This window comes from Nesoenas mayeri (assembly GCF_963082525.1).
Source record: "Nesoenas mayeri genome assembly, chromosome: 5".
Lineage (NCBI taxonomy): Eukaryota > Metazoa > Chordata > Aves > Columbiformes > Columbidae > Nesoenas > Nesoenas mayeri.
Window position 1 is genome coordinate 37,137,101 of NC_137548.1, and position 27,983 is coordinate 37,165,083.

Sequence of the window (27,983 nt, forward strand, 5' to 3'; positions counted from 1 at the left end):
AGCTTTGTCACACTGGCGCTATACCTGGAGAAATACAATTACTTGCCAAGAAGCATTAACAATTAAATTCCATTATAGCTATTTTATATTTGGCATTATAAAGTACAATGCCACAATACAGCCAAAACTGCATGTCCTTAAATGTGTGAGCACAGACTGTTATCCCATAAACACAGAGCAGCCCCCAATAAGCACTTTGCCTTGTGGTTAAGACTGAGGAAGAAGGCAGGAGAGCATCTACATGGTAGATCTTCTGAGCTGCTGTGACTTAATAGCTGCTACCACCCTGAGCAATAGCTCATCAACACTTCTATATGTAGACTGAGAAACTATCGGAGATCAAAGTCTTAATAAGAATAGCTAACAAAAATAGAAAGGTACTATTTCTGCTATTAAAAGGCAGCTGTTAAAATTTGTGAGAAGAGAATTCCTAACTCAAGTAAACTGCTCCTGCATTTATCATGGTCAATGCTCAAATCCTTAGTGATATTTCCTCTCTCTGTTCCTGTTAGCCTTGTACAACCTTTCAAGGGCTGATCCCATTTCACTTTGCTACCCAAGTGAAAGACTTCATGCAAATTTTGCATCCATATAGAATTTCTGTTGACATAAGCTATACCAACATAATTCCTTTTATATTCACACTCTGAGAAAAAAATGCCTAAAGAGATAAATGTTTTTGTGTAACTTCCTTTTGAAAACAACACCAACTCAGCCTGTGCAAGTTCTTAAATCACAAAATTGAGGTAGAAGCTGAAAAAAACAAAGAATCCTGCAAAACCAAAGTCAGGTCAGCTGGCTTGGCTTAGAGGAAGCCAACTTTGTCCATATTAGTTCACAAGGAAAAACTAGGCACGAACTGAAGTTAAAAAGACAGAAATATTTGGGGGGGTGAGGGAAACAAAACAAAACAAAAAGGAAAAAAAACAAAAAACAAGAAACATGATTTGTAAGAGCAAAATAACTCTGATGTCTTGTACTTCTCTCTACCCAGCAAATGCTTAAGTTAGTTTGATGTTAGAAAATTACTTACTAACACTTAGACATGAAGAGCTTGACAAGGATAAGAGAAGATAGCTTAGGCAACTTCCCAACCCCCTTTCCAATTAAATTTTATCAAACCTAAACTTAATAGCAAATTGTACAACAGCTGTCAGTAAGGGCTCTGGCAAACTATACAAGTGTGAGCAAGCTCTAGAGCCACCAGCATCAGCATGCAAATACGGCTTCGAGCTTAAAAAAAAAAAAAATATATATATATATATATATTCAAGTCACTAATGTTTATAATTTAAGAATAATAAACCCTCCTGAAACCATGACTTTGCTGCTATTGTAACAGATCTCTAAACATTTTAGATTTTTTTAAGCCAGTTATGACTAACTTCATATGAAGTTGCTTTTTCTCTCTGTACAGTACAAACCCAAAAATAATTTTTAGTGATGTGCACTTCTAGATATTCCAAAAATTTCACCAATAAGGAGAGAGTCAAGCGTATGCTATGGAAGATTTTAAATAACTGAGGCTACTGCACGGTAAAACACGTACCACTTATTTCTCCCTCTTTTCAATTTTTTTGACATTATCCTTTCTACATTTACACTTGTAACTGGAAACATGTAAACATAAAAGTAGGGGGGGTATGGGAGAAGTGTTTACTTGAGTTGCTCAAATTGTTTTTCTGATTATTATGATAAAAAAGGAATTACTTTCAAAGTCTGAAAGATTTTAAAAGACTTCAACAGGAGCTTAATCTCTCAGGCATGTTAAACTCCAGTATCAGACATTGCATACGTTCACTTTAGAATCCAGTCTAACCACACTTCATATTGCAAACTTATTCCCTTCATTTGTTTTAAATCCTCTGCAAATCTGGAAACACATTATGCAACCAAATTGATTATCCAGGTGTCCAGGAAGTCATAAAAAAACCTCTTTAGCATTGAGTAAGAAGCTGCCTTGACCACAATTTCTAGTCAACAACTGGAAACTGAGTTGGGCAGGAAAAAAACACCTGTAAGCCAGATAGTTTCTACCATGGCTTCTTCCAGTATTAGCAAGCCAGCGATAAATATCATGATGTGAACTTTACACAACAATCTGAGTTAATATGCAGGAGGCCAGGCAGGCTTCCAAAAAATCACTTACCTTAACGCTGAAGATATAGCCCCATTTTAAATCAAATCAGATCATACGTATAAAGAACAATGAAAATTATGCAAAATAATTTAATTCAGCATTACTAACATTGCTCTTAACTTTGTTCTGCATCATTTCTTACCATGGTATATTCTGACTTAAAAGGAAAAAAAAAAAAAAAAAGAATAGTATGCCATCACCTCTCAAGGGAAAGAAATAGTACGGCGTAAAACAAGGACAGCCAGATCTTACCTCTGAGGTTTACGAATATCCCAGAGTCCTACGCCTTCCTTAGAGTTGGCAGTGGCCAGTAATCTGGGTTCTACTGGATTAAACATCACACTGTGAAAGGCTGATGGGTAGTGTGCCAAGCAGAAGGGCTCTGTTGAAGAAGTTGAGATTTCAGACATAAGAACAAACAGTGCATACAACTGTTTGATGCAATGAGTTTGGCAGCTTAATACGGAAATAGGATGACAAGATCTAAAGATATGGAGACATATTCAAACCATTTCTCAAGCTGACACATCCAAAGCAATATAAAAACTGAGGTTTTAAAATCCACGCACGTATACATTAGCTTTGTCTAAAGATGGAAAAGGACAGATACTGGATTTCAAGACACCATTTTGCTTATCAGAGTTTATAACCAGCCACTTAAAGATCAAGTATGTGAATCTTCTTAAGGTTCATGACCAAACAGTCACCTAATAAGCACTACACATTCGAGGCTTCAGAAAGTTTCCTAGCAATACGTACCTGGAAGCTTCCGCAGCCGTTAATGATCATCCAAACTGTAAACGTAGCAGCAATTGCTTATATGGGAGAACGGTACTAGAAAGAGCAAAATAAGTCTGCATGGAACTCAGCTCAAAGAAAGCTGCCAACCCTGGGGAAAAGAGGCCTGTCACCTCTTAGAGTGCTGCACAAGTAGACAAGAAGGGTATTCCTCTTTCACACACAGAGTTAAAAACAGGCTCATCCAGACCATTTCCCTCTCATCTTGATCGGTGCAACAAGACTGTGTTTGGCCTGCTACTCTGCCCTATTCATGCCATCAAAATGCTGCCTCCATGAAGAATGGGAAAAAGTGTTGACTGTCATCCTTGCCTGTATTCTTTTGCTAGCTTTATGGCTTTAAGCACAGTCTACTTCTCTTTGTCGTGTACACCTTTTGTGGCATGCTGCCACTCTTTCACTCAACTATGAAACCAGAATCAATGCCTATTTTGAGCCAGGGATTATGGTAGACTTTTCGATTAGCTGTTTGATTCGATGCAACCACTGTGTTGCTCATGTGCTTGGGAGACTCTCTTGCTGCCCTTATTAAGAGCCACTGTGTGCAGGCATCTTCAGCCCCATGAGCACCTCCAAAAGTATTTCACTTTCTTTCCTCGTATCCCTCATTAAAGATATATAAAACATAGTCAAACAGATAACCCTCTCAAATTCCCAATATCTTCTGAAACTATTGCCCATGAAGCAATTGAGACAGAATTAATGTTTACTTGCCTTGCCCCATCTGTATCCTCCTCTTATTACAAGCTTTGTGACCCAGGGACTTTCCTTTGTTAGCATTCATTTAGCAGTGATAAAAACAAAGGTCTCTGACCATGGCTGAAGCTTCCTGGTGCTATTAATTGTCACAGGAGGCAGAGGTAAAGGGAAGAACAGGAGCAAGTTTTGTTCTGTCAGCAGCCCCCAAGGCTTTAGAGATTATTGGGCTGCCAGCAGCTTCAAATAAGGTTTAACACCAAAACTGACCTTCTACATTTGCATCATCACATCAGATCCCTGCTGGGACAGAAAAGCCTGTGTTTCTAAAATGCAAGCCCCCACTGAGAAGCAATGGCCCGCATTAGCTGAGTAGAAAGACAACATTAGATTGCCAAATAAAGGAGTTGTTTGTTTAAAAAAAATGTAATTTCTGTAGATTTATTTAGTCAAGTCATTGTCTCTAAATACTGGCTTTTACTTCACTCCTCTATTATAAATAGCCTGGCCTGGTACCACAGTTTTCTTGTAAAATATCAAAAATTCCCCTTCAGTCTGTCAAATTAAAGAAAGATTGCAGGAGCTAAACTAATGAGGCACTAAGTCATTTTAATGAAAAGTATGAGGATTATTTTTTTATTGTTCTTTATGCTCATTCACAATTGAGTTCTTATACACTGGAACATGAACATGTTTCTCAAGAGAGTAGCTCAACACCATCTCTAACAAAAACTAAAAGTGGGTTTATAAAAATTACTGTGTAAATCACTCAGCAGTAAAAGACAGGGAGAAATAGAAGGGGAATGAAACTCCTTTTCCAGCTTCTTCTAATGCACTCTTTTAAACTAGGAGGTTATTTGCAAGATTTTAATGAGGTGGCCACTCAGGGTAACTAACTAACTATACTTGGCGCTGGCAGGCATAGCACCTATCCCCATGACAATACAATTGCAGACAAAGGGATTACCCCAGTGACAAGTATTATATTGTAGTAACCATTGGCAGGGTTCACATAGAAATGCTGACTCAGGACGCCTATACAAGCATGCAAAAGCCCTTCATTAAAAATTCAGAGAACCTAAGACACTACTCAAAAAAGCCATAAATGTATCACAGACAACACTCCTTCACTCCATTTTCCCTGGTATAGCCTTCTCATTCAGACTTGCAGCAACAGTAAAAGCAGTAGCAAGGTTCAGCTACACCAAAGAAGGACAAACTTCATTTCATACCATTTCAGAAACTCCAATCAGATTGGACTTTATTTTATGATACTAAGCAGCTTCATATGGATGCGTTTAGGCACCCAGTCCCACCCACTGCTGACATCCACTGTCAGCAACAGGTAGTTCTCCTAACAGAGACAGATCCTTATGGTGTAGAGTTCAGGAGAAGGGAATAAGGAGCATTTCAGCATTTCTAATTTGGAAGCCATATTCAGTGTCTGGCCCTCTCGCTTAGATATTATGAAAACAGAAAAACAGGAATAGTAAGGGACTTCTGAGCAAAAGGAAGGTTGTTAATGAGTTTCTCAAAGTCTGATTCAGAGAAGAGACATTATTTTTATTAAAGTCTGTGACGTACATATGCTGTGTGCATTGTTTTTCAGAATGTTTTAATAAAATTACCAGATGGGAAAGAGATAAGGGGTATCAGGATTGCATAAGAGAATCAGAATTCACAGTAAGAATCAGACTACTGAAAACTAAATGCAGCGCTAGTATATTTAATTTTTATTTATACAAAGGCAATATGCCTGGGGCAGTGAGGGCATCAATAAGCAATCTACTCTGAGTATTCTGGTCAGGCTTATCAAGAAAGACCTAATTGTGGTTACTTATGTTCAATAAAGTCCTCATGATACTAAGGACTCTAGAAGATTCCCACATGAGATTATAAAGTATGTCTTGTTTCAGCTTTCATTTCCTAGTCAAAGGGGGAAAGTCATTTCCTAGTCAAAAGTCTAGAAAAAATATCAAATTCACTAGGTATGGAAAAAGCTAATTCAGTTAAACAGCAACTTTGACCCAACAACGTGTACAAATTGCCACAAAATACATAAGCTGGATTTCAGTGGCATAAACAACTTTACTGGGAGACCAGTAGAAATTATGTGTTGAGGCAATCGCTCTTAATAAGCTTACAAAAAAAGATGAAAGTTTATTTAACTATGAAGGGAACCAAATTCTGTATTCCTGCAGATTGCCAAGTTTTAAATTCTTAGCTTTGTGTTCTTTAAGATGAGGAAAACTCACAACTTCATTTACTGAAGTACTACTTAAGTATTTGTATATTGAAGTATCTCTCTTCAAATTTATATAACTACCATTCTAAACTGAGATTCTTCAGCCTTAAAATTGCATCTGTAAAAATACAGATTGCAGTGTTTTGAGAAGCTGCAGGTTTGTTACATTAATCAACGGTATTCAATTCTGTTTTAGAAAACAAAGATTGAAGTAATAATTCCGCTTTCCTCTTATCACATAAGGGCGCTAAGTTTCCCTACAAACAGAAAACATGCGTAAGAACAATTCTCAGTGTCACAGGGAAGTATATAAATAGCTTTGGAAAACTATTCAAATCAAAATAACAGCTTTCTAAGTATCCAAAAATTTTTTATCCCAGGCTATAGACAGAAACAGAAAAAAAATCCATATTCCCAATTGATTTCAAGTTTAGCGAGACATTTTTAACGAAGAAACATGTCCTTCACTGCTGCTTTATTCAAATTAAAACCTATTCATACCAAGTTCCATGCCAGCCTGCACTATTCACTGGTACTTTATGAAGTCATTTAGGACAATAACACTGAACTATAGAGATCAGGGCTTGCCTTATCACCAGCTGCAAGAATTATGCCTCACTTTCACCCTTCTCCAACACTCCCTGTCCCGACTGTCACAGAAAAGCATAACTTTCCCCTTCCCTGCCTTGCCCAAATTCTTCCTAAATCAACAATCTTTTCCATCTAGGGATCTCACCTCCATGGGAAGATTCTCGGATGTCCCAGATAAGAACCTGGCCATCATCTGACGAACTGGCAAAGATGTTGTCATTTACTGGGCTCACTGAAAGGCCATACACTGCATCCTCATGGGCGAACACATCCAAGGTCTCAGTGCTGGGGAAAAGACACACCATATTATCACTCTTCCTTCTTTTGCCGTTGTTTTAAAAAGCAAAGTATTTACAGCTTTATCTACCTAATAATACTTAGCAACAAGGTTTATATAACTTCATAAGAAGATACCTGTGTTTAATTAGAGTAAAGAAAAAAAAAAAAAGCCCACATAGAGTGACCAAGATGTCTTGCTGTGAGGGAAAAAACCTGCAGACCAAAACCCACATATTAAAAACTTCAGAAACTGCAAGATGCTATGGAAATCGTATTGTATTAGATTACGCTTGGCAGGAGGTAATGTGAAAGGAAAAGAGGTCTTGGGACCTGTGGACAAATTTTTTCTTACTTAATGTAAAAAGAAAACAAGATGTAAGCTCATTCTTTAATACAGGCTGCTGTATCATCTACAAGTTCAGTTGAAGCTCACAGAAGAGTAACTTTCCAGCTGGCTTTTAAAATGAGCTTTCTTAGATCTCCAGGGTAGAACCAGACCTATATTTTTTTCCATCTAGAAAAAGCAGTGAAAGTAACAAAATTAAAGTAAGCATCCTGAAAGTACCTAGATTTCAGCCATTCTACAGCTATTAAAAAACAAACAAACAAACAAACAACCCATTCTCCGTTCTTTTCCCAACTTTTAAAATCATTTAAAAAGGAGGAAACAGTGGCATGGAGAGGCCAAAAGCTAAAATACTAAAACAGAAGGTCCTGGGGCTGTTTTATTTCTTTGGCAAAACCCCTTTATTGCTGTACACACTTTGTATATAATCCCTATACCTCATGGAAACTCCACCAAAGCATTCCCATGTAAAAGAGGTGTTTTGCTCACATGGCAATTGATGTTCTTAGTAATTGATCTGCTAATTCTGTCTCACGGACCATTAACAGAAAGGCCAAAAAACAGTAAACGAAAAAGCCATTTAGAAATATGAAAAAGCAGTTGATAGATCAAGCATTATCATTCAAAAAGACAGAGTAACTTTCTACAGAAGTCAGTTAGAACACAGTATGTCAGACTAGTAAGGTTTCTTTCAGAAGATCACACAAATAGCCTTAGAGGAATGAATTCTATACACATTACAACTGGACTTGGCATACCTAAAATAAAAAACCCGATAACAAAAGCACATTAAAAATACATACATACCAAAAAGACCTTTTACAACATCTAAGCAAGACATAGCAGGAAAAAAATGTTTTATATAGAAAATTGTCCAGAACAAAGATCTTGCCTTGCATGAAAAGTCAAAACACAACACCAGTATCTAAAATTTTGACATTTCCACACTTAACTAAAACAAAAATCCAACAAAAAATCAAAATGCCAAACAAAAAACAACCCTCCCAAAAACAAACACCCTTCCAAACCAAACAAAAATGCACAAAAAACACACAGTAAAAAAAAAGGGTAAAACAAACAAACAAACACACACAACAAAACACTCAAACAACATAATATTCCTGAGAAAGCATTTGAAAAGCAAGAGAAAGTTACTTCTGCCCAGCTCTCATGCAAGATTTACACAAGAGACAGATATACGGTATGATGACAGGCAGACGTACACTGATCAGTTTGATGTAAACGGTTTTGGACAAACTCAGCAAGAAATATGTCCATACTACTTTAAACAGGATTCAGGCAACTCAAAAAGATTTAAAGTTTTATATTTCTCTGTCCTAACATAGATCTGTTTCCACTTTTTCTTTATACTTGATTTTTTGAATTCATGTTATTTAAATGGTCATTGTTTAAATCTGTAGAAGTTATTAGTACAGTTCAAAATTTTAACTTTATAGTTCTTCTACTTTAAGAGCAGTAAGCTCAAAAGACATTATATGTTATCTGGAGAAGCCAAATTTAATATATAACCACTACTGTATTAATTATATTTTTACTAACAATCTAATGCTGATGCAGCACAACAAAGCCTAATTCCCAACTTCTTTGCAGTTTCGGTATAAACTATCAAAATAAATATTCTTCACATTAGCGTGAACAATCAGGCAGCTGCAGCCAAAGTTTTAAAAGGCAGTTAGGTAGGCCAAGCAGTAGCTATCTTAAATACAAATCAGATGAGCATTTTGGGAAACAAACAAACAAAAACAAAAACAAAAACACACACACACACAAAACAACAAAACAAAGAAAAACAAAACACACCGAAGAGCCCATATGTGCCACAATACTTGTATATGTGCCAGAATAATCTGGCCATGAATCTACTCGTAACCGACTATGCTTCCTATAGGAACACATATGTATCTAATAACCAGTCTTTCCCAAGGTTGAAACAATGCAGAACCCAAATGCTTAAAAAAATGCAGTGATAGGGAATACTTCATTTCAGATATGAATTTAGATAAATAAAAAGCATGTTTCATGATTAAAATACTGTGCTCTTCTCCCAGACCATTAATTTAAAACAAAAAGCGTATCCGGTTAGTTGACAGTAAGGGAGCGCTTGAAGCAGAGGAAACAGTGTATTTACCTTTCAACATCATGGAGTATAACTTGCTCATCATTGCCTATAAAGAGAAATATAAACACTTAACATCAGGTTCCAGTGGTGAAAAAGCACAAAACCCAATAATTTTTAAAAATTTATTTTCTATTTTGAAAACAAAACTGAAGCAGAGAGAGCAGTTCAGTTGCCAAGTGGTCAGCTCAGTTATGCAAAAGGCTCCACGTGACATTTCCAGTCATGATCAAATGCACCAATCCATTCCATCTGCTACTGCTTAACAAATAATTCTACTTAACTGTGTTACTGATCATTCTTCATTCAGTTTGAGCTCGAGTTTTAGGACATTGGCAGTAAGAGAAGTGCATTATATGAAGCTGCAGAACACTTTTAACTCTCACGTGAACACACCTTTCTTCCTGCTCAGAGGATTTCAATAAAAAGATAATGGAAGACAAAGAGATACCAGGAGCAAAACACACTGGGCACTCAGCTCAAATGCCACCAGTTCACACTGTCAGCATTCAGGGTTTTGCAACCATTGAAAAGGCATGAACGTGACAGCCAGTGTAATTTCTTTTGTATTAACAAAAGCCAAACCAAGTAATGAGACAATCATGTCACTTTTCTTTGATCACATCCATTGAATACAATGGAAACTAACTACATGCATGCAGACAAAGAGGGTCACAGCTACAAAGTAATTCCACTGGTTCATGCAGGGTTGTTCAAGCTATAGCAACAGAGTATTTTTCAGTCTCTGCACTGAATATTAGTTTATCTAATTGGACACCTCCACTTTAGAAATATTTAAGGAGACACATTTATATTAAACAAACAAACAAACCAACCCCAAACCCACAAACAAACAACAAAGAGAAGGCCCAAAGAGTCATATTTTTATGCCCAGTGTGTCTTTGTAGTTGCAATTATCAAGTTGTGAAGCTTTCCTAATGTACACCAAAGCCAAGGGTTCAGAAGGAGCAAGGTTTCATGTTATGATTCTGAAGTGTTCAAATCTCTCCATTTTCATTTATCCCATGCACATTCTGTCCCAAAAGAAGAAAGATAAGAAAGTTTCTCTTTGACTAATAAGGTGTGAGATTTTTCTACATCCACTTACTCTTTGCACAGATTCCTAGTTCAATCATGCCAACCTTAGATTATTGGAGTAGCTCATTGTTTCCACACTACAATAAACAAGCCACTTATGTCTAAGTGTCCTTTGATCATTAATTGCAATGGCAACATTACAGGTAAGGTTTATACCTAGTAAAACTGCTCTAGTGCCTATGTATTTCACCAGTGATAAATGTAGCCTAGTTTCTCCAGTGACAAAATTTCCTCCAGCAGACACTGCTGCTCCTCACTCTCCATACAGTATGAACACAAGAATCATTCTAGATGCCTGGCTTCAGGCCTCTAATCATGATGGGATCAACCGTCTCTTCCATCGCAAGCTCCAAAATGGGAAAGAATGAACAAAAGAAGGTGTGTGGAAAAAACACGGCTTCTCTCTGATTTGTGTGTGGGAGGAGAAGGTGGTGACAAAAATCCAACCACAAACTGCTTGGTTGCTTCTGGTAGAGATTCATCCCTGCCCAAAACGTCGCTGTTCAGCCCCGTAGGGTTCTCACTTAACAGTGTTTAACACAGGAGAGTTCATTTTTCATTGAGAATAACTGGGTTGTAATTGTATACGCAACTCTCCCATTTCCCAATCTCACTTGTGTTGATAACTGCAGTTACAACAATCCGAAAGACAATAAGTCTTTGCCATTCTCTTCAATTACACTTGTGAGGATGAAATGCTGCAGAGCACATACAGAGCAGCACAGTTAAGGTGGCCTAAACCCCTATCTGTCACATCAGGTGTCTACAGAAACAAATTCAGCTCCCTGTAGGTTTATTTCAGCTTTTCAACTACATAACATACAATGCAAAAAAAAGAAAAGTCCAGACCAAGTTCATACCAAGAGGGGACCTTTCATTTCAAATGCTGCTCTACTCTCAGTGTGTGGACAAAGAATGGCAACAGTATTCTTCAGGGATGGGAACTGCTTTGGTATCTTGAGACAGGTTTTGTCCAGAGATTACATGTAAAACACTGTCCACTCAGTTCCTTCCTTCTGTGTCTGTAATGGCTACGTGTGGTGCATGCTACACATGTGCCCCTTCAAAGCAAAGAGCTTTGAAATTCCTTGGATGCAATTCAGTTTCTACTGACGTGGAAAATCCTTTTTTCCTCTGCTATCAAGAGCTGCTATAGGGAAAGGTCATCAGATCCTAAGTCATCAGTTACTGGCAGCTTTATTTACAGAATGAATTGAGTTCTGTGTGCCTTGTGTTTGTTTCCATACTCTAATTTTTAGGGGTTTTTTGAGCATTCTGACTTCAGTGATTTGAATACAACTCCAACTTCAGTAGTGAGGGGGATGATGACCAATAGATCTCAGGACTCACGATTCTTTCAGACCTTTTACGAATCTCCCAGAACACTGTTGAGTGGATAAATACAGTTAGTCCCATTTTACCAACGGAGAAAAAACAGATGGTACTTCTAGGCCATGCAGCAAAATGACTCTTTACAAGGGATCCAAGAGTCAGACTCACAGCCCTTGCAGACAAGCTCTGTGAATCTTGGTGGAGCAGCTGAAAGAGTTCCTGACTCCTCCAATGGAAATAATTTCTGGCAGAGGCACAGCATGTTTATGCAAACTGGAGGAGGAAAAAGAGATGAGAGCGGCCAGTTTGTCTGTGCATCAGCTGTCACAGCGCATCTAACCTGGCATCTTTGCAAAAGTCCACCATAACCAATGACGTAAATCTTTAACTGCAGGTGTTAACTGCGGTGGCAAGGTACAGTCAAACCACTCGGCTGCCCTTCCTGTGAAATCTGCGCCTCTGACAGCAGCACCCAATGGGCAGAAGGTTGAGCTGGAAATGTGAAAATCCCATTACAGCTGCTCCGGCAAGATTTGGCACAGTACATTCCTTGAATATTCATGTAAGGCTCCATTTGTCGGAATTTAAACTAAAGTAAAACAGACTCCAGCCGAAAATTTCATTGGACTCACTCATGCAGATACATTCATTCGGAGACAGTGTGGACTGCTGTCTTTCTCACAAAACAAACAGCAGTCCCCAGAATCAGAAGACAGGCATCACTATTTCACATTTTCAGGATTTTCTCCACCTAAGAAGTACCTGTGAATCCTTTCATCCTTAAAATTTGACACCATCTTAAGCTTTGTCATGCCTTTTATTCTAAGGGTTGTTATAGTTTTTGACATAAGAGCTGAAGGACGGGAAGCTTCCACCATTCACATGCACTTAGAATCAATTTATAGCATTTATTTGCAGTTCACAAATCTTGGTTCAGAAAGGTAATGAAGGGCTTTGACCAAGTAGCTTCATAATATCCTAAAATAAGTCTAACTGTATGTTAATGGACATACTGATGAAAGATACAAATTCCTGCCCATTCCATTATCACATCAGAGAGGAAATAAAATACAGCAGAAAATGACACTGACTGCATTTTGACAGTCTTGTGCCTTTTTCTTCTCAATTCAATTTTCCTCCCTGCCTCAACACTTCAAAAAACAAGTGGTGAAATGAACCAAAATACTAGGGATTATTATCCCATAACAAGTATATGTCCAGTTGCCTTATATTAGTTTTACGGCTGAATTAAACTTTGCTAGAAAGTGGATTTATATTAGAAAAATATGAAGAATATCAAGGCCAGTTAGAGCCCAATGTGCCAATGGTTCTAAAAGTCTGACACTTATCTAGTGAGAACTGAAGAGAGGTCTGAGAAGAAGCGATCTATCAATAGATGGCACAGCCCTTCATTAGCCATTTAACGGTGCATTAAAATCAGCCAGTAGCAGCAGAGATTTTCAATCATCGGGCTTGAACAACAGAGAAGATGCAGAGTTTGCTCTCACTATAGGTAAGAGTGAATAACAAAACCCATGTTCCACAGTCTGTAGCAGAAGTAGCTTCAGACTGGATCCAGGATTCTCATGGTAGCTCAAGACACAATGCACTTACACCAGGGCTTGGGAAAAGGAGAAGCATGACAAAACTGAAAATGTTGTTCTACCTAAAGAATTTCCTGTCCTCAAGGAACCTTCAGCTGTCAATTAATGACACCTTTCAGATCCTTAGGGGACCATGGAAAAGATCTTTCATGTGGGGCAGGATCTTGCTCATGGCTTCTACTCTAGGACATTTACAGTTCAAACTCCTGTGAAATCAGAGTGCTCTTTTCATTCCTTACCTCCAGAGAACACTTTTGTGTTGCCACTGTTGAAAGCAAGGCAGAAGATATTAGAGTGATGCTCCCCTTTCAGCTGAACTGGTTTGACTCTTGAGTGGATGGCTTCTTCCATATGCCAAAGTAAGACTCGGCGGTCATCCCCTCCTAGAAGAAAAAAAGGAAACGTGCATTACTGCCTGAGCCATGTACAAACTCATGACAGACAAGTTATTCAACTCTGTGGTAATTCATAAAAGGCTTTGCTGAAACCCTAATTAGCATTAAAAAAATTATACCTCACGATGGTTCAGACATATAGACATGCGTTTACATTAAGATGCCATGCAGTCAGATATTCAATTAATATTAATGGAAACAGAGTAATCATCAGGAAAAGTATGGATTAAACAGCTGCCATTCTGTTAACACACAGTGACAACCTACAGTAACCTGGAGACTCCAAATTTTACCAGTATGTAAAATACTGTAGCAAGCTGTAGATGAATTATACGCCAAACTAACATAGGCATGTTGGCAAAAGGCTTCTACATCAGGTCCTTGTTGCCAGGATCACTTATGTTATTCATGAAACAGGAACTCTTTTTCCCCTTCCACTGACAACTGTATCTCCTCTAGCAGTCTTTGCAAAGCCTTCATAGGGCAGGTTTGCTATAGGACTGACATGTGGCCATAAAAAGATTTTACTGAAGCATTCAAAAGTCTTCAGCTTGTACAGTTATGGAATGCTTCTAGATTTGTAAAGGTTAAGACGGACATTCCTGAGGTGAACTCCTGACAAACAGAATAACTGGGGAAAAGAAGTTCAACTCTCTCTTGCTTTACAGCTTGCTGTATTTCCTCTAATTGTTTGCCTAGGTGCGGTTCTCAGTTAAGAGCTCTATGCACAAATATACTGAAGTGCCTTCCTTCTCTGTCTGGTAAACAGATACAAAATATTAGACTCTGTTCATGCTTCAATTGCATTAAATTATTGTTTATTAGGAAGAAGAAAAAAATTCAAGATACTACTGTGTTGGACAGCACTCTCAACACCAATTTTGGATGCCTATAAAAATCAGAATAAAGCTTCTTTAAGTCAGACTCAAAATACTTTTGGGATCTGTCTTTAATAACAAACAAAAGAGAATGGCATCACAAGTCAGAAGTACCACTAGAAACATGATAATTTCAGTTAAAACATTTTACTGCTTCTTTGCACAATCACAAGTATAAACTCAGCACCTTCTGAGCTGCTATCCAGAAGAAAAAAGGCATGAAACAGAGACAAAAGGAAACTGAAATTAATTGGTCTGTGGTTTACTTCAAGAAGAAGTAAATGTATAAATAGAATGTATGACTACTGTTAATCAGATTTCTTAAAAATTTTCACATCATATGATGCTATTAAAAGTTTTCCCATAGAATTAAGTTATGTCGAACATCCTTAACAGTCTCTCAGCCTTTAGGTCTCCTAACAGATTTTATGACAATCATTTTGACAGACAGTACAGCTGCATGTTATGCTTAACCGTGCTTCATGAAACTAATTTTGCATTCCTCCTCCTGATTTTATACTTTACAGAGCAAACAAGAATACATGATAAAAAGATTTGTGATGCATTTGTTAACTTCTGGGAATAAGAGTCAAATGTGATGAGTCCAGAAAAACCCGCAGTAATGTATGGTCAACTAAACTGATAGGAGCTTAGATTCCTTTTTGTCTGGAAATAGGGGAGAAAGTTGTATTGAGATGTATTTGCACGCTAGTGATTGCTGATGAGCTAGTAATAAGGAGACGTAGAAATATGACGGCTGAAGCGTATGACCACGTTACTCTAAAATCAAGAAGCTATTGTGACACTTAAAGTGGTTACTTTCCAAAGCTGCCAACAGCCAGGTCTTAATGTTATCACTACCTAACAAACAATTTAATTAACACTTAAGTCTGGTGAACACCAACATTGCTCCTATCAGACCACATCTATTGTCTTTCAAAACTGTAAAGACATTTCAGGGCAAAACATAGTAACATGCTATTGCTAATTGTTACCACAGCAAACCAATTTCTAAAACCACTGCAGTTAAGTCTACACATCGTCCGATCTGATAGCACTAGCATCTAGGTGTCTCACTTTTAACACCAAAATCATATTCATTTCCACTACCCACCTAGTCCAGATACAAACAAAAATAATGAAGACATCCCAAGACAACAAACATGACTGTGGTTTCCAGCACACATACAGTATGGTAGGAGCGGGATAAACTGCAACCTGTGCAGAAAAGTCTGTGACAGTGTTAGAAGTTGCCACTACCTTCTTTTTTTATAAGTTTCTATACCTTAATGCCTGTTTCTTCTGTCTTCAGCTTAGAAACAATTCTTCCTACTGAATCCAGAGGTCCCTCTCTTCCCAGACACTGAGATCTCCATAAGACTTTAGTACAAAGGGCCTCACTATTGAGTATCCAACACTACAGCAATCTGAGAACTATGTTTGCCTTTGTGCTGGCACATGTTCCACAGTTGAGGATGCTCTCCACACTCATACAATTCTGTCCTTTCTCCATCTATGTATTGTCTTGCACATACTTGACTTCGAGAACTTCTACACCCGTTTCATGCCTCATTTTCATTTCTCTCATATCCCACTGAGACAGAAATGTTTTATAAAACGTTAATGTTAACTGGTTTGGAAGTGTGTTCCCTTCTAACTCCAATTCAGCTATTCCAGACATACTTCTGACTGAAGGCCAGTTCCACCAGAAAGAAAAAGCCTTACCAATGTGTCCAGTCACAGAGCAGGATTTGTGGCCGAAAGACACTTTACCAGTCTCTATATCCTCACACAAGAAAATTAGAAGTGTTAAGTCAAAAGCAAATATATACTAGAAAAGGTAAGTGTTATATGACTGACACCAGCAGAGGTACAGACCAGCAATGCTACCTCCACCACCAAAACGTGATTCTTAGAGGGAAGAAAGGAGGGAGGCACACGTGTATGGACAGGTATACAGGGAGAGAGCAAGAAAATGTGAACATACAGAGCTTTTAGACTCTGTAGAAAGGAACAATGATTCATCAGACACAAATTGCATACACATTATGCAACATAAGTTACAAGTCTGAGAATTATAGGAAACTCCAGACCTGTAGTGTTTTTTCTGTACAGTTGATAAGTGAATACAGATTAATTAAGATGCTTTCAAATTACAGTGGATCTATTGTGCACACATACCAGTTCTACATCATGTGAAGCAGAAGCCACTCAACACTTCTCAAAAAGCACTGGACTCACTGCACAAACTTGTGATAACTCCACAATGCTCCCCAAAAGACAACTGTGTATGGCAAGGGTATGTTCTTGACATGATACAGAACATATATCAACAGCAGCACACATCTGGGAAACCTGGATATATGGCCTCATTTGAAAATACTTTAGCCACGAGGGCTCCACATGTGGATTTTCTAGAAATTAAAGCCCCATATAAAGTCTTTAATCTGTAACTTTTCAGATAGTGTGTCAGAAATAATAAGTTTAACATCTACAAAGTGAAAATAGCTTCAGTTTCATCTTATTTTGTTGATTCTGTTTAGGACTGCATGACTGACATTTGAACAGCAAAAGTTTGTGTGACCCAGCCAAGAATTGTACAGTGCCACTCTGCAGTTTCTTTTCAGAAAGGAACCGCGTTTTTAAAGATTTAGATAGTGTCCTGGTTTGGCTGGGACAGACTTAATTTTCTCCCTAGGACCTGGTATAGTGCTGTGTTTTGGATTTAATATGAGAAGAATGTTGATAATACCCTGATAGTTTGGTTGTTGCCAAGCAATGTTTATACCAAGTCAAGGCAATAAGGCTGCAGGTGCACAAGAAGCCATGAGGGAGCACAACCAGGACAGCTGATCCAGACTGGTCAAGGGAATACTCCATACCATATGACATCATGCCCAGTACATAAAATTAGGGGAAGAAGAAGGAAGGAGGGGATGCTTGGAGTGAAGATGTTTGTCTTCCCAAGTAACCATTAGGTGTGGTGGAGCTCAGCTTTCCTGGAGGTGGCTGAATAGCCACCTGCCAATGGGAAGCAGGGAATTAATTCCTTGATTTGCTTCACTTGTGCGCATGGCTTTTGCTTGACCTATTAAACTTCCTTTATCTCAGCCCATGAATTTCCTCACTTTTATTTTTCTGATTCTGTCCCCCACCCCACCAGGGGGGTGAGTGAGCAAGCTGTGTGGTGCTTAGTTGCTGGCTGGGGTTAAACCACAACAATTAGTCAAGTACTTTGGGGCTCATTATGGGTCCAACCTCCTTCTACATTCAAAATCAAAGCGAGAGGGGAAAAGAGGTCAGACCAAAGAAGTATCTGTGGTCAGAGATGCTGGAATTTTATTGCCTTCCCATGTTACTCTTGATGTAGAGGAGAGCAGTATTCCTTTTTTAAATTTTATTTATTTTTTTTTGTTAACAAGCACACATGAACAGAAAATACATAAGACACACGTTTCTTTCCTGCCCTAATTTACTGGAATACTTCGTTAATGCTTTGGGCCTTCTGACTAATGTTGATGAGAGATTCAGGCAGGATTAAGGAATTCTACTCAGAAGATACACAAGAGAAGCTTGCATTTCAACTCCTGAGATAGTTATCCTGAAATAGATTCTTAAGTCGACAAACATTTTGTGTTCACCCTTGACAATCTTCTAGCTCATGCAGAACCAAAGTTGACCTCCCAGAAGAATTAAAAGTGCCTTCTCTTCTTCACAGTTTGCCTGCTTCAGAATGGTTTGTGCATGCTGCTTAGCCCATGATGTAGAGTGGGGGTGGGCAGAGCAGAAAGGGCTCCTGCAAAAAAGTTATTTGTTTTGGCTTTTTTTTTTTTCCCAAGTAGTGTAGACAAACACTATAGGTTGAATATGCCTATTCTAGGCAACTGAACATGTCCCAACTGACTCAGCATGGCATATATTTCAGCACAAAGAGTTCACTGCCTCCACAGTTCCTAAACCAAAGCATTCTAGTTTTGCCCTGCTTTTGGACTAGCTCTTCCAAAAAACATTTCCTAATCTAGTTATCTTCTAAATAGGTAACCATGGCATTTCTGCACAATTAAGTTTCTACGAAGAGTATACCTCACAGTAACAGTAGTCTATCTGTAGTCCAGGGCTGCTCTTATTAGTCCTAAAATGGTTCAAAGGGGGCCAGAACACAGCCTTGCCAAAAGCAAATCTAGTCTCAACAGTATCCGCATAGCTCATGAAACACACTTGAACTCTTGTGTACTAACAGAAGGACTTCAACGTCATAGCAGCCAGGACTTAAAAACTGCAGTTTTAAAGTGCATTAACCGTGCTGATTGTGGACAAAGCTCACGAGCACTACTCGTCTTTGTCTTCCATATACCAGGGCAACACTTCTAAATCATAACATAAAATATTAATCTTATTGCTTGTATCTACTCAAGAAGTTTCATAAATCACAGAATGTGAGATCAGACAGTATTTCAAGAATTTGATAACTTAGTTAACCCCAGCCATGGGCAAAAGGGCAGACTGTGCCAGAATTACTCCCCATAGATGTGTGTCTAGTTTGTTCTCAAAAGAAAACACCACAGAGGTAGATTTCATACCCTCTTTTAGGCAGCATATTTCTGTGCTTCGTAATCCCTGCCATTAGGCAGATTATCCTAATATCTAGCCCAAGGGTGCAGTTTGACACATAATCCCACTCCCCCTTGCCATGTGCTCCTGCTATTTTCCCTCCCATTGAATTCAGTGGTGATGCAGCCAGAGGGTGACTAAGTTAAAGAAGCTGACCTGTCAGAAAATCAACTGTCAGACAAACAACCTCTCCCTCCCTATTCCTTCCCCCGTTCACATGCTTCCATCATACCAGTTTATTACTTTAAGCTATAGAAGTGCCATATGATAACCAATGGACAAGAAAAGCTAATGAACTACAGGATGAAAGGGAAGTGTAAGATCAAATAACATCTTAAAATATTTCTTCCTATAATTTAAGACCATTTCTTTATTCTATACCCAGTGTACAGAGAAGAGTTCACAACTTCATATAATAATTAAAAACACTTCCATGAATCTTAAGACTTGCACCTCTACTCAGCTGATAATTCTTCATACCCTCTTCTGAACTTCCTCTAGTTTGGCCATCACTTTCTTGAATTACAGAGCCCAAAATTGAGCACAGATCTCCATCCAATGCCCCAACAGCACCAAATAAAGCAGGATTACTTCACATGCTTTATCAAGTGTGATTATACTTATGATGTGATCTACTATCACATTTGGATCCTCTTCTACATTACTATGGTCTAGTCTTCATAATGTATTTGTAGATTTGACCATTTTTATTCACATGCTGTAGTTTGCACTTGTCCATATCAAAGCACATGACATTTTTTTTTCAGGTAATGTCTCTTAATTAACTTTAAATTCAACTCCTGGCCTCTCAAATTATCGCTGTCTTTCCTGGTGTCATGTTTAAATTCCATAATTTCTCAGCCATTAATGAAAACATAATGTAGTAACTGGACCTAAGATACCTCCTCACACAGAATTCTGCTTCATACAAGGAGACTAAGATCGAGACTGTCCCTCTTTAAAACATACTTGATACACAATCCCCTTTCTTCAGATGTGATATTCCACTGCCTCTCCTAAAGTCACCTCATTCTCCTGTATTAGGCTCATACTCCTTCAGATTTACATGGCAATCAAATGACGGATGACTTTCCAGTACTTTCTTGCATCACTACAAATTTACAATCATAGAAGAGCTACTAATTTTTGCATTATCTGGTAAAGGAAAATGAAGCTGAGAAAAAAAGAACATATGTATGGATTAAGTAAGCCTGAGATCGCAGTACTTCCCAGAAGTTATCTTGAAAGTGCAGTTTGAAGTAGGGAAAAAAAGTGGGAGGTTCTGATAATGATACTCCTGTTTGTAAGAGATAGCAGGCATGAAAATGACAGTCAGATAAACAAACAGGAAAACATATCCACTAAACTTGAGGATGGGAGAAAGAAAGCCTATTACATAGACTAAATAAAGATGAGTTTTAAGAAGTTAAATTGCAGAAGGAGATGGTTGGCATATCTGAGGGAAGAAGTTAGTTGCATATCATTGCCTAGTTAATTTCCATAAACAGTCAGTCATGTGTTTCTCCAAGTGTTAACAGAAAATTACCACCACCTAGGATAAAAAGTGTTGCAAAGACATTATTTTGTCCAATGAAATCTTTCAACTCCACCCAGCAACTAGTTTTAACAAATTTCAACCCACTTACACATTTCTTACATGTTAAGCCTTCCTCTTTCCTTGTGTTGTTCTACAGATAGGTCTTTTCTACTTGTCACATTGCATCTTCTCTTACGTATCTACCTCCTCCTTGCATTTCTCTCAATTTCCTTGAATTCTTGTCCTTATGTCTGTCTGTTCTTCTAGTTCTCCTGCCCCAAAACATTAGTGTCTTTCTCTGCACCTTGCTAAAGCGACACTGTTGAGTTCTACACAAGTACAGCAAAATCCTACAGACTGGCCCTCCATCCAACTTGCTGACCTCAACTTTTTTTACTTGAAAACATGGTTAGGAACAAAATTAATTACTATTAAATGTGTAATCTCCAATGCAAAGTTTAAAGAATTTAAGACACCAAAATGTTTCAAAAATGCTTTAAAAAGGCCTGCTGAGGCTTGTCTACACTTAAGTTCTCTCCAAAATCCTAACAGGAAAAGTATCTGGAACTGTAATATAAAGTAGTTTGAAATGTTTACTGAAACAGTAATCATTAGCCTTACGGACTTGCATCTGGAAAATACATTTCCCACCCCACCCCCTCCCCAAAAAACAAAAACAAAAACAAAACCCACCAAAAAAAAAGGGACACATAGCCCAGAAAAACATTCCAGCCAATACTGATGTGAACAGCACTAATTTGGATGCAGGTTACCATTTGATTGGCATCAGTATAGCCACTACAAATGCACTGTCTCAGCTGTACTTAAAACAGCTTTAGCAATGTTTAAGTTGTTAACAAGTCAATTAGCTGAAGCAGAGTTCTCTTGGTTAAGAATATACATATTACTTAAAACTGAACAACTGAGAAGACTGCTTGCACTCTCCCTTTTCACACACTCCAATGTCGCCGTTAACTTTCTTAGCTGCTATAAGCGCAGATGGAAGCATCTAACATCTCATCCTTACCTCAGCACACTGACTATTTTGAGAGAGGAGAGACCCACATGCCATCTATTCTAAGGCTTTATCTGCATTTGGAAGTCTTCTGAAGCAACTCTTCTAGAAAACTTCAGAATAGAGGCAGCTTGTACCCTTCCTTTATCTTTCGTCTGAGCTCTCCTTCTCGCTGTTGTTTCCTGCTTTTGCTATTTCTCAGAGTTTCAACATTAGTATGACCTTAAAAAAGGCGTGTTCTGACTGTAATTTGAATGAAGCCTGGGCTTATAATGGCAGGAAATTAAACAGAGTATCCATAAATCTTTTGCCTTTTAATTTCTTATTCTTGACTGAAGAACAAAGCATCTGCTTGCTATTACTGTGTCACATAAAGCATTCTAGAGCTTATGGTCACAGATAACACAAAACTTTGTTAAAAACAGGTACCATAATTAGAGCTCTTCATTTTCTGAGGGCATCAATACAAGGTCAGACTTAAGGTAGCCTGCTCCTAATTACCCCAAATTTATGCACCGCTAACACATGTAACTTTGGCATTCTCTTGCCACCACCACCTCTTTTTTTTTTAAATGACACTTGCTTCCTAGTCATTTCATGACATTTAGGCGAGTAGAAATCTAGTACCATTTATCTCCTACATACAGAGCACAAATTTACCCCCTTTAAATATTCTGTAGCTTTTTGACAAGTTAGGAAAATGAAAACTGGACATGGTTTGAAAGTGTTCCTTTTATCTATGTTTCTTTAGACATCTACTTGACAGGAAATCTGCCTCCATTCTCTCACTGTATCTACCTTGACTTAGGCAGTTTGGACAAAATCAATTCTTAAAAAGTCCCTTCCAACCCTCAGCTTTTCATGCTTCTACCTAAAGAAGGGATGGCAACATAGGTAAGTGCCGTCGACGATATGACAAGACCTAAAGTGTGTCCTGTGGCTTTCTTGAGCAAAAAGAACAGAAAATACTGAGAGTATTTCCATCACTTACTATGGAAAATAAAAAAGCAACAACAGATGCACCTGAGCTCTCTGTAGCATTTTATAACTTGAAGTACATAGTTCTCCTTACTGGAGAAGGACCAGTACAAATGAGTATGCTGATTCTAGCACATTTGGAAGCTTCAGAATAGATGAATCAGCATTTCCTCCCAACACATATACATGTATATACATACATGTGTGTGCATAAATACATATATATTCAGAATGAATAGATAAGAGACAGTAACTCTAGGATCCTTCATGGACACTTATTTCAGAGATCGCTGGACTTATGCTCCTAAGTTTCTTCCAATAAGAATGATAAATTTAGATAGGTCTCAGTGTATCAGCTTCTATTTTATGTCTACGGGGTGTTTTTATTCTGCCCTTGCTTAAAGGTAACCAAACAGCCATAATAACTTTCTACTGAATCCCTGTGTTATGCCTGGAGTTATTACTGATACTTTCGTGTGACAGAGACCACCTCTGTCCAGCCAGCCAGCCAGCCAGCACACCAAGGCAGCAGGCAGCCCGCTCAGCCGTGGCCCCCTATCACCTTCCTCAGTAGCCCCTGTCGCTACTTAAAGCCCACCAGAGGGCAGCCAGGCAAATCCGAGACCCTCTCGCCCCTCCTCCACTCTGGGCTGCTAACCAGGCCGTTACCCCCCAGACCCCTCTCAACAAAGCTGCTCCGCTTTTATGCCAAGGAGCTCTACAATACCCCCGAGGGCCGTTGCCCCACATGACAGGGAACGGGCCCTCCCCGCTGCAGCGCAGCCCCAGCCCGCGGGCGGGCAGGGGAAGGAAAGGAGAGCCGTTCTCCCCTGCCCGCTTCCCCCGAGGGCGTCGGGCGGCCGGGACACGACCCCCCTCGCCCGTGGCCTGCAATGGACACCGCGCTCAGCGGCCAGGCTGTCCCCGGGGCGGCGCGGCAAGGGCAGCCCCCTCCCCGTCCCTCCGAAGGGCTCATGCCCCCGTGCAGCGGGGCACAAGGTCCCCCGGCTCGGCGGGAGAGAAGCGTCGCGGCCCCTCAAGGCCCGAGCCCTCGGGGCGCCGCGCCGTGCCCCCGCGGGCGGGATAGGCCCTCGATTCCCCGGCCTGTCGCTAAGAGCCGCCCGAGGAGAGCGCGGCCTGCAGCGCCCGGTCAGGCCCCGGCCTGAAGTTGCCTCCTTCCTCCGCCGCCCCTCCGAGCCCGGAGGCGGGGAAGGAGGGAGAGGCACCTGCGCCAAGCGCTGCTGGGGTGTGGGGAGGTGGGCAGCCGGCCGCCGAGCCCCGCAGCCCCTCCCCGCTGGGGAGAAGGGGGTGCAGAGCCTTTCCCCGTACTCGGTGTCGCAGCCAATATCAAGCCCGCGCCTCCCTCCTACCTGACAGCGTCCCCCCATCCGCATGGTTCCCTCAGCCCCGGGCAAGCAACAGGGGGGCCGTGAACCCAAAAAACATCTAATCCCCCCCTCCCCAAATGTGCCCTGCAAGGGGAAGAAGAAGGAACGAAACAAAACCCTACTTCGCTCCCCCAAAAGAAGATGGGAGGGGGTGGTCCCAAAGTGACCAGTCCCTAAATGAAACCCATCCAGTTCCTCGACCAACAGGAGCGGGACATCAGTCCCCCCGCCCCTCCGAACTCCGGCCCGCCGCTCGCCCCGGCAGCGGCCGCTGACCCCCGCCCGTCCCCTGGGGGGCCGGGGCACGGCGCTGATAAATGTCACCCGGCGCCCACAATGCACGCCGCGGGTTTGTTTCCCCTCCGTCGTCGCCCCTCCCGCCCCGAAATAATAAAATCCCCTTTCAAAGGGCAAAACAGGCGACCCAAGAAATAAAGGGGCACCCCCAGCTTCCACCCCCGGGGCCCTGCAAACACTCTGCTAAAAACTTTTGTCGAGGGTTCTCCCGCCCCTTCCCATAATAGTAGAATTTAAAACCTGTCAACCATTTTAGATCTCTACTTGGGAAACATTATTCCCGGGCACCAGTAGGTTTGAGAAATGACTCTGAGCGCCGCCGCAGCTCCCCTCCCCCCGGGCCGGGGGGGAGGCGGCTGAGGAGGAGGAAGATGCTTTTTGGGAAGGGGGCGAGGGACGGGGAGCGTTCGCTTTACCTGAGACCAGCCACTGGCCTCCATTGTTGGAGAATTCGATGGCATTGACACAGCCGAAGTGGCCCAGGAGGTCCTTCTTGTAGAGGTTCCTGCAGCCCCGCAGGCGTCTCCGCTGGAAGTCCTGGGTGAGCAGGGGGTCCCCCTCCAAGCCCCGCTGGGACAGGAACCCCACCACCGACCGCATGCCGTCCCCCCGGCCGCCTCTCCTCTTCATGCTGCCGCCTGCGCCGCTCCCCGCCGCTCCTTCCCCCGCCGCCGCCGCCTCCCCTCCCCCGCTTCCCCCCTTGTTATGGTTATGATGATTTTTCTTTAGCCAGCCATGGCAGAGAGGTGTTAGACACTCCGCCGCTTCCTGATCCCGCTGGCTCCTCCCCGCTCTCCTCAGCAGCTGATCCTCAGCTGCAGCCCGCGCCTCCCCGCCGCTGCCGGCCCGGCTCTAACGTCGCGCCGCCGCTTTTTAACTCGCGCCTGTAACGGCGCGGCGGGGACGGGTGAGTCTCCAACTCCGAGGACCTGCGGGAGGACGTTTCCCGCCGCTGCTCGCGGCCGCGGTGCGTCGCTTGCAGGACCGCCCGGCCCGCCTGAGGGGCTCGCTGCCGCCAACGGCCCGGAGCCGCCGGTGGGCGGGCAGGTGCTGCCGCGGGCGGGCGTCGCCCCCGATCGAGGGGAAGGGAAAGGGATGTGACCTCTCTGGAGCCGCGGGCGGCCCGCTGTGGGATCCTGCGGGCAGCTCAACGGCGGGAGGATGAGGGAAAAATAGTGCTCGCTGTTCACAGCGGGGACTGATGAGCGGTCTTTGTGGGATTTCCAAATGTTTAGAATATTGTTAATTTTTTTTTTCTTTAAGGCAGTGTTTACAGGGCTCTCTGAGGTTTTATTGTTTGCTCTCTCCTGCTCCTACATGAGCAGCACAGCAAATAGGAGGGTTGCCTCCTCCACATGGAGTAAGTAGACTGCTCTGCACTTAGCCCCAGAAGATCATCAGAAATACTGTTGGATTTTCTCTGTTTACCCTTCAATACCAACAAAACATCAAAATCCAGCTGGCTAAGCAGGTGTAACTGATCTGTGTTGTACTTCACTGTTTTGTGACATCCTAACCTGTGTGTTTGTGGGGAAAAATATTTTTCATGTTCCATGGGACCCCGTCCCCTGCATGTAAAGCCCGATACTGTGTAAGACACAGAAGTGTAGTTCAAAGAGCAATAGCCCTGAGCTGCAGTATGTAGCCCCCAGTCTCACCTTGCAGAGCCTGACCAAGTACCCCCAGTGCACAAGGTGAGTGGTCCCAGACCTGCAGCTTGAATCTTCTAGATCTGTATTTCCCCACGGGTGCAGGTGAACTGGCACCAGTGCCAGATGTAGTTTTCAGAAGGTGAGGATTACCCTGACAGTCCTGGCCTTCTCTGTGCGGAACTGCACCTGCTGGGAATTAGGAGACTCCAAACTTTAAAACAAGCAAACAAAAAAAGTCCTTCCTGACATAAACCGTGGTGTGGCAGCATTACTGGGTAGTGTTAGACTGCTGCTACGTCCCAGTGACAGCTTTTCAGTAGAAACTGAAATTATTTTATTATAGAAAGTCAGTTAATTGCTTCAGGATTCTTCTTGGCTAAGATTATAGAAAGAATGTGAAATCCTGTGCTTTTTAGCTGACAACACTATAGCCTTACTTTTAACATATAACAAAATAACAAACTTTTCACTTCAATTAGAATAAGAAGAATGTAAGAAAATGTAAAAAAAAAAAAAAAAAGTAAGAATGTGTCTTACATTTGAACTTACATATAATTTTTTTTCTAGATGTGTTGTCAACAGGTAAATATATCAGAACTTAATTAAAGGTATAATAATAATAATTTGAGACGAATATCCAGACACAGTCTGTTAACTGTTTTCTGTTAGAATTATAATTAACAGTGTTAATATTGACATGAAAACCAAGAGTGCTTAATTTCTCCTGCATCTGAGCTATATGAAGGTTTTGTTCTACTTACGGCTGTCAATGGCCGGCTATTGCTATGTTGCATGTCTAGCAAACCTCAGGATAGGGATGCAAAGGCCCTGTCAGTCATAATTTGTGTTTATTACGTTAGCTTCAGAGACAGGTAAGTTGCACTGGTATAAATAATATTTTATAGCTCTTTTGCTTGCATGCCATGAAATTCTGTGCCATTACAATTATATCAGAAACTGTTGCTTACATCTGAATTCCCAACATAGGCAGTGGCATTACATTTTTCTACCTATAGACTCTAAGCTGATTCCATCAGTTTGTATTCCATTCTCTCCTCTATAATTTTCATACAGGTTACATCATTGTATTATCTGAGAGCCTTCCAGAAATACATTATGGAATCACAGAATGGTTTGGGTTGGAAGGAACCTTAAAGATCCTCTAGTTCCAACTCCCCTGCCATTGGCATGGACATCTTCCACTAGATGAGGTTACTCAAAGCCTCATCCAACCTGGCCTTGAACACTGCAGATGTCACTTTTGGCACATGTGGTTCATTTTCTCCTCTTTCTAAAGTATTATTCAGGTTGCATATCTTTGGTTTCTATATTGAAATAAATAGGTGTAGGATCCTTCCATTTGAAATGCAACACAATAAAATCTCCAGTGCTTTTTCTCCATGTTCTGGATCCAGTTTCTAGGAAAGCTATATCCTTACATAGACAAATGGAAATAAAATTATTTCCTAAACACAGGATTTTCAGGAAGGATTATACTGGTTTTCTTTTTAAATCACATTTGTAAGCAGTCAGGAAGAAGATATGTTGTTAGAATTTGAAAGAAAAATAATAGGAGACTGCCAGATTTTTCTGCTAAATTCAATACTCTCTCACATGAACATATAGGTTTAAAAGTGTTAGTAAGCATTCTTTTCACTTTCTGATTCCTTTGTTTGAATTAATTTTGAACTATATAACACCTAAGGAAACTAGCATGACCTATACCAATAACATTTTCATTTGAAAATAATGTGTTGCTGTGTTAATAATGCCAGAGTGCTGTAATCTCTTCAGAACACAAACACTAGTGGCCTGATTCATGCTGAAGTACCATCAAAGAAACATCTTTTTCTACTTCAATGAGAGCCTTCTGCAGCTCGGAATGCAAGTGAGGTATGGACAGTACTTAGTCAACCAATTGGACTTCATTGAGCTACTGTTTTGTTGGCCGTGTTGGCATGCAGGG

The 27,983-nt window shown here is 40.7% G+C and overlaps 1 protein-coding gene across 1 annotated transcript in view; it reads right to left on the minus strand.

Moving 5' to 3' along the window:
• The window catches only part of DCAF5 (DDB1 and CUL4 associated factor 5), a 78,849-nt gene extending 53,838 nt beyond the window's left edge, over positions 1-25,011 (minus strand). The window contains exons 1-5 of the mRNA XM_080344707.1: positions 24,782-25,011; positions 13,506-13,649; positions 9,245-9,281; positions 6,616-6,755; positions 2,393-2,522 (exon numbers count right to left, since the gene is read on the minus strand). Coding sequence (XP_080200833.1) covers positions 2,393-2,522; positions 6,616-6,755; positions 9,245-9,281; positions 13,506-13,649; positions 24,782-24,995 — 665 coding nt within the window. The 5' untranslated portion in view covers positions 24,996-25,011. The remainder of the gene's footprint in view (positions 1-2,392; positions 2,523-6,615; positions 6,756-9,244; positions 9,282-13,505; positions 13,650-24,781) is intronic.
• Positions 25,012-27,983: the final 2,972 nt, after the last annotated feature.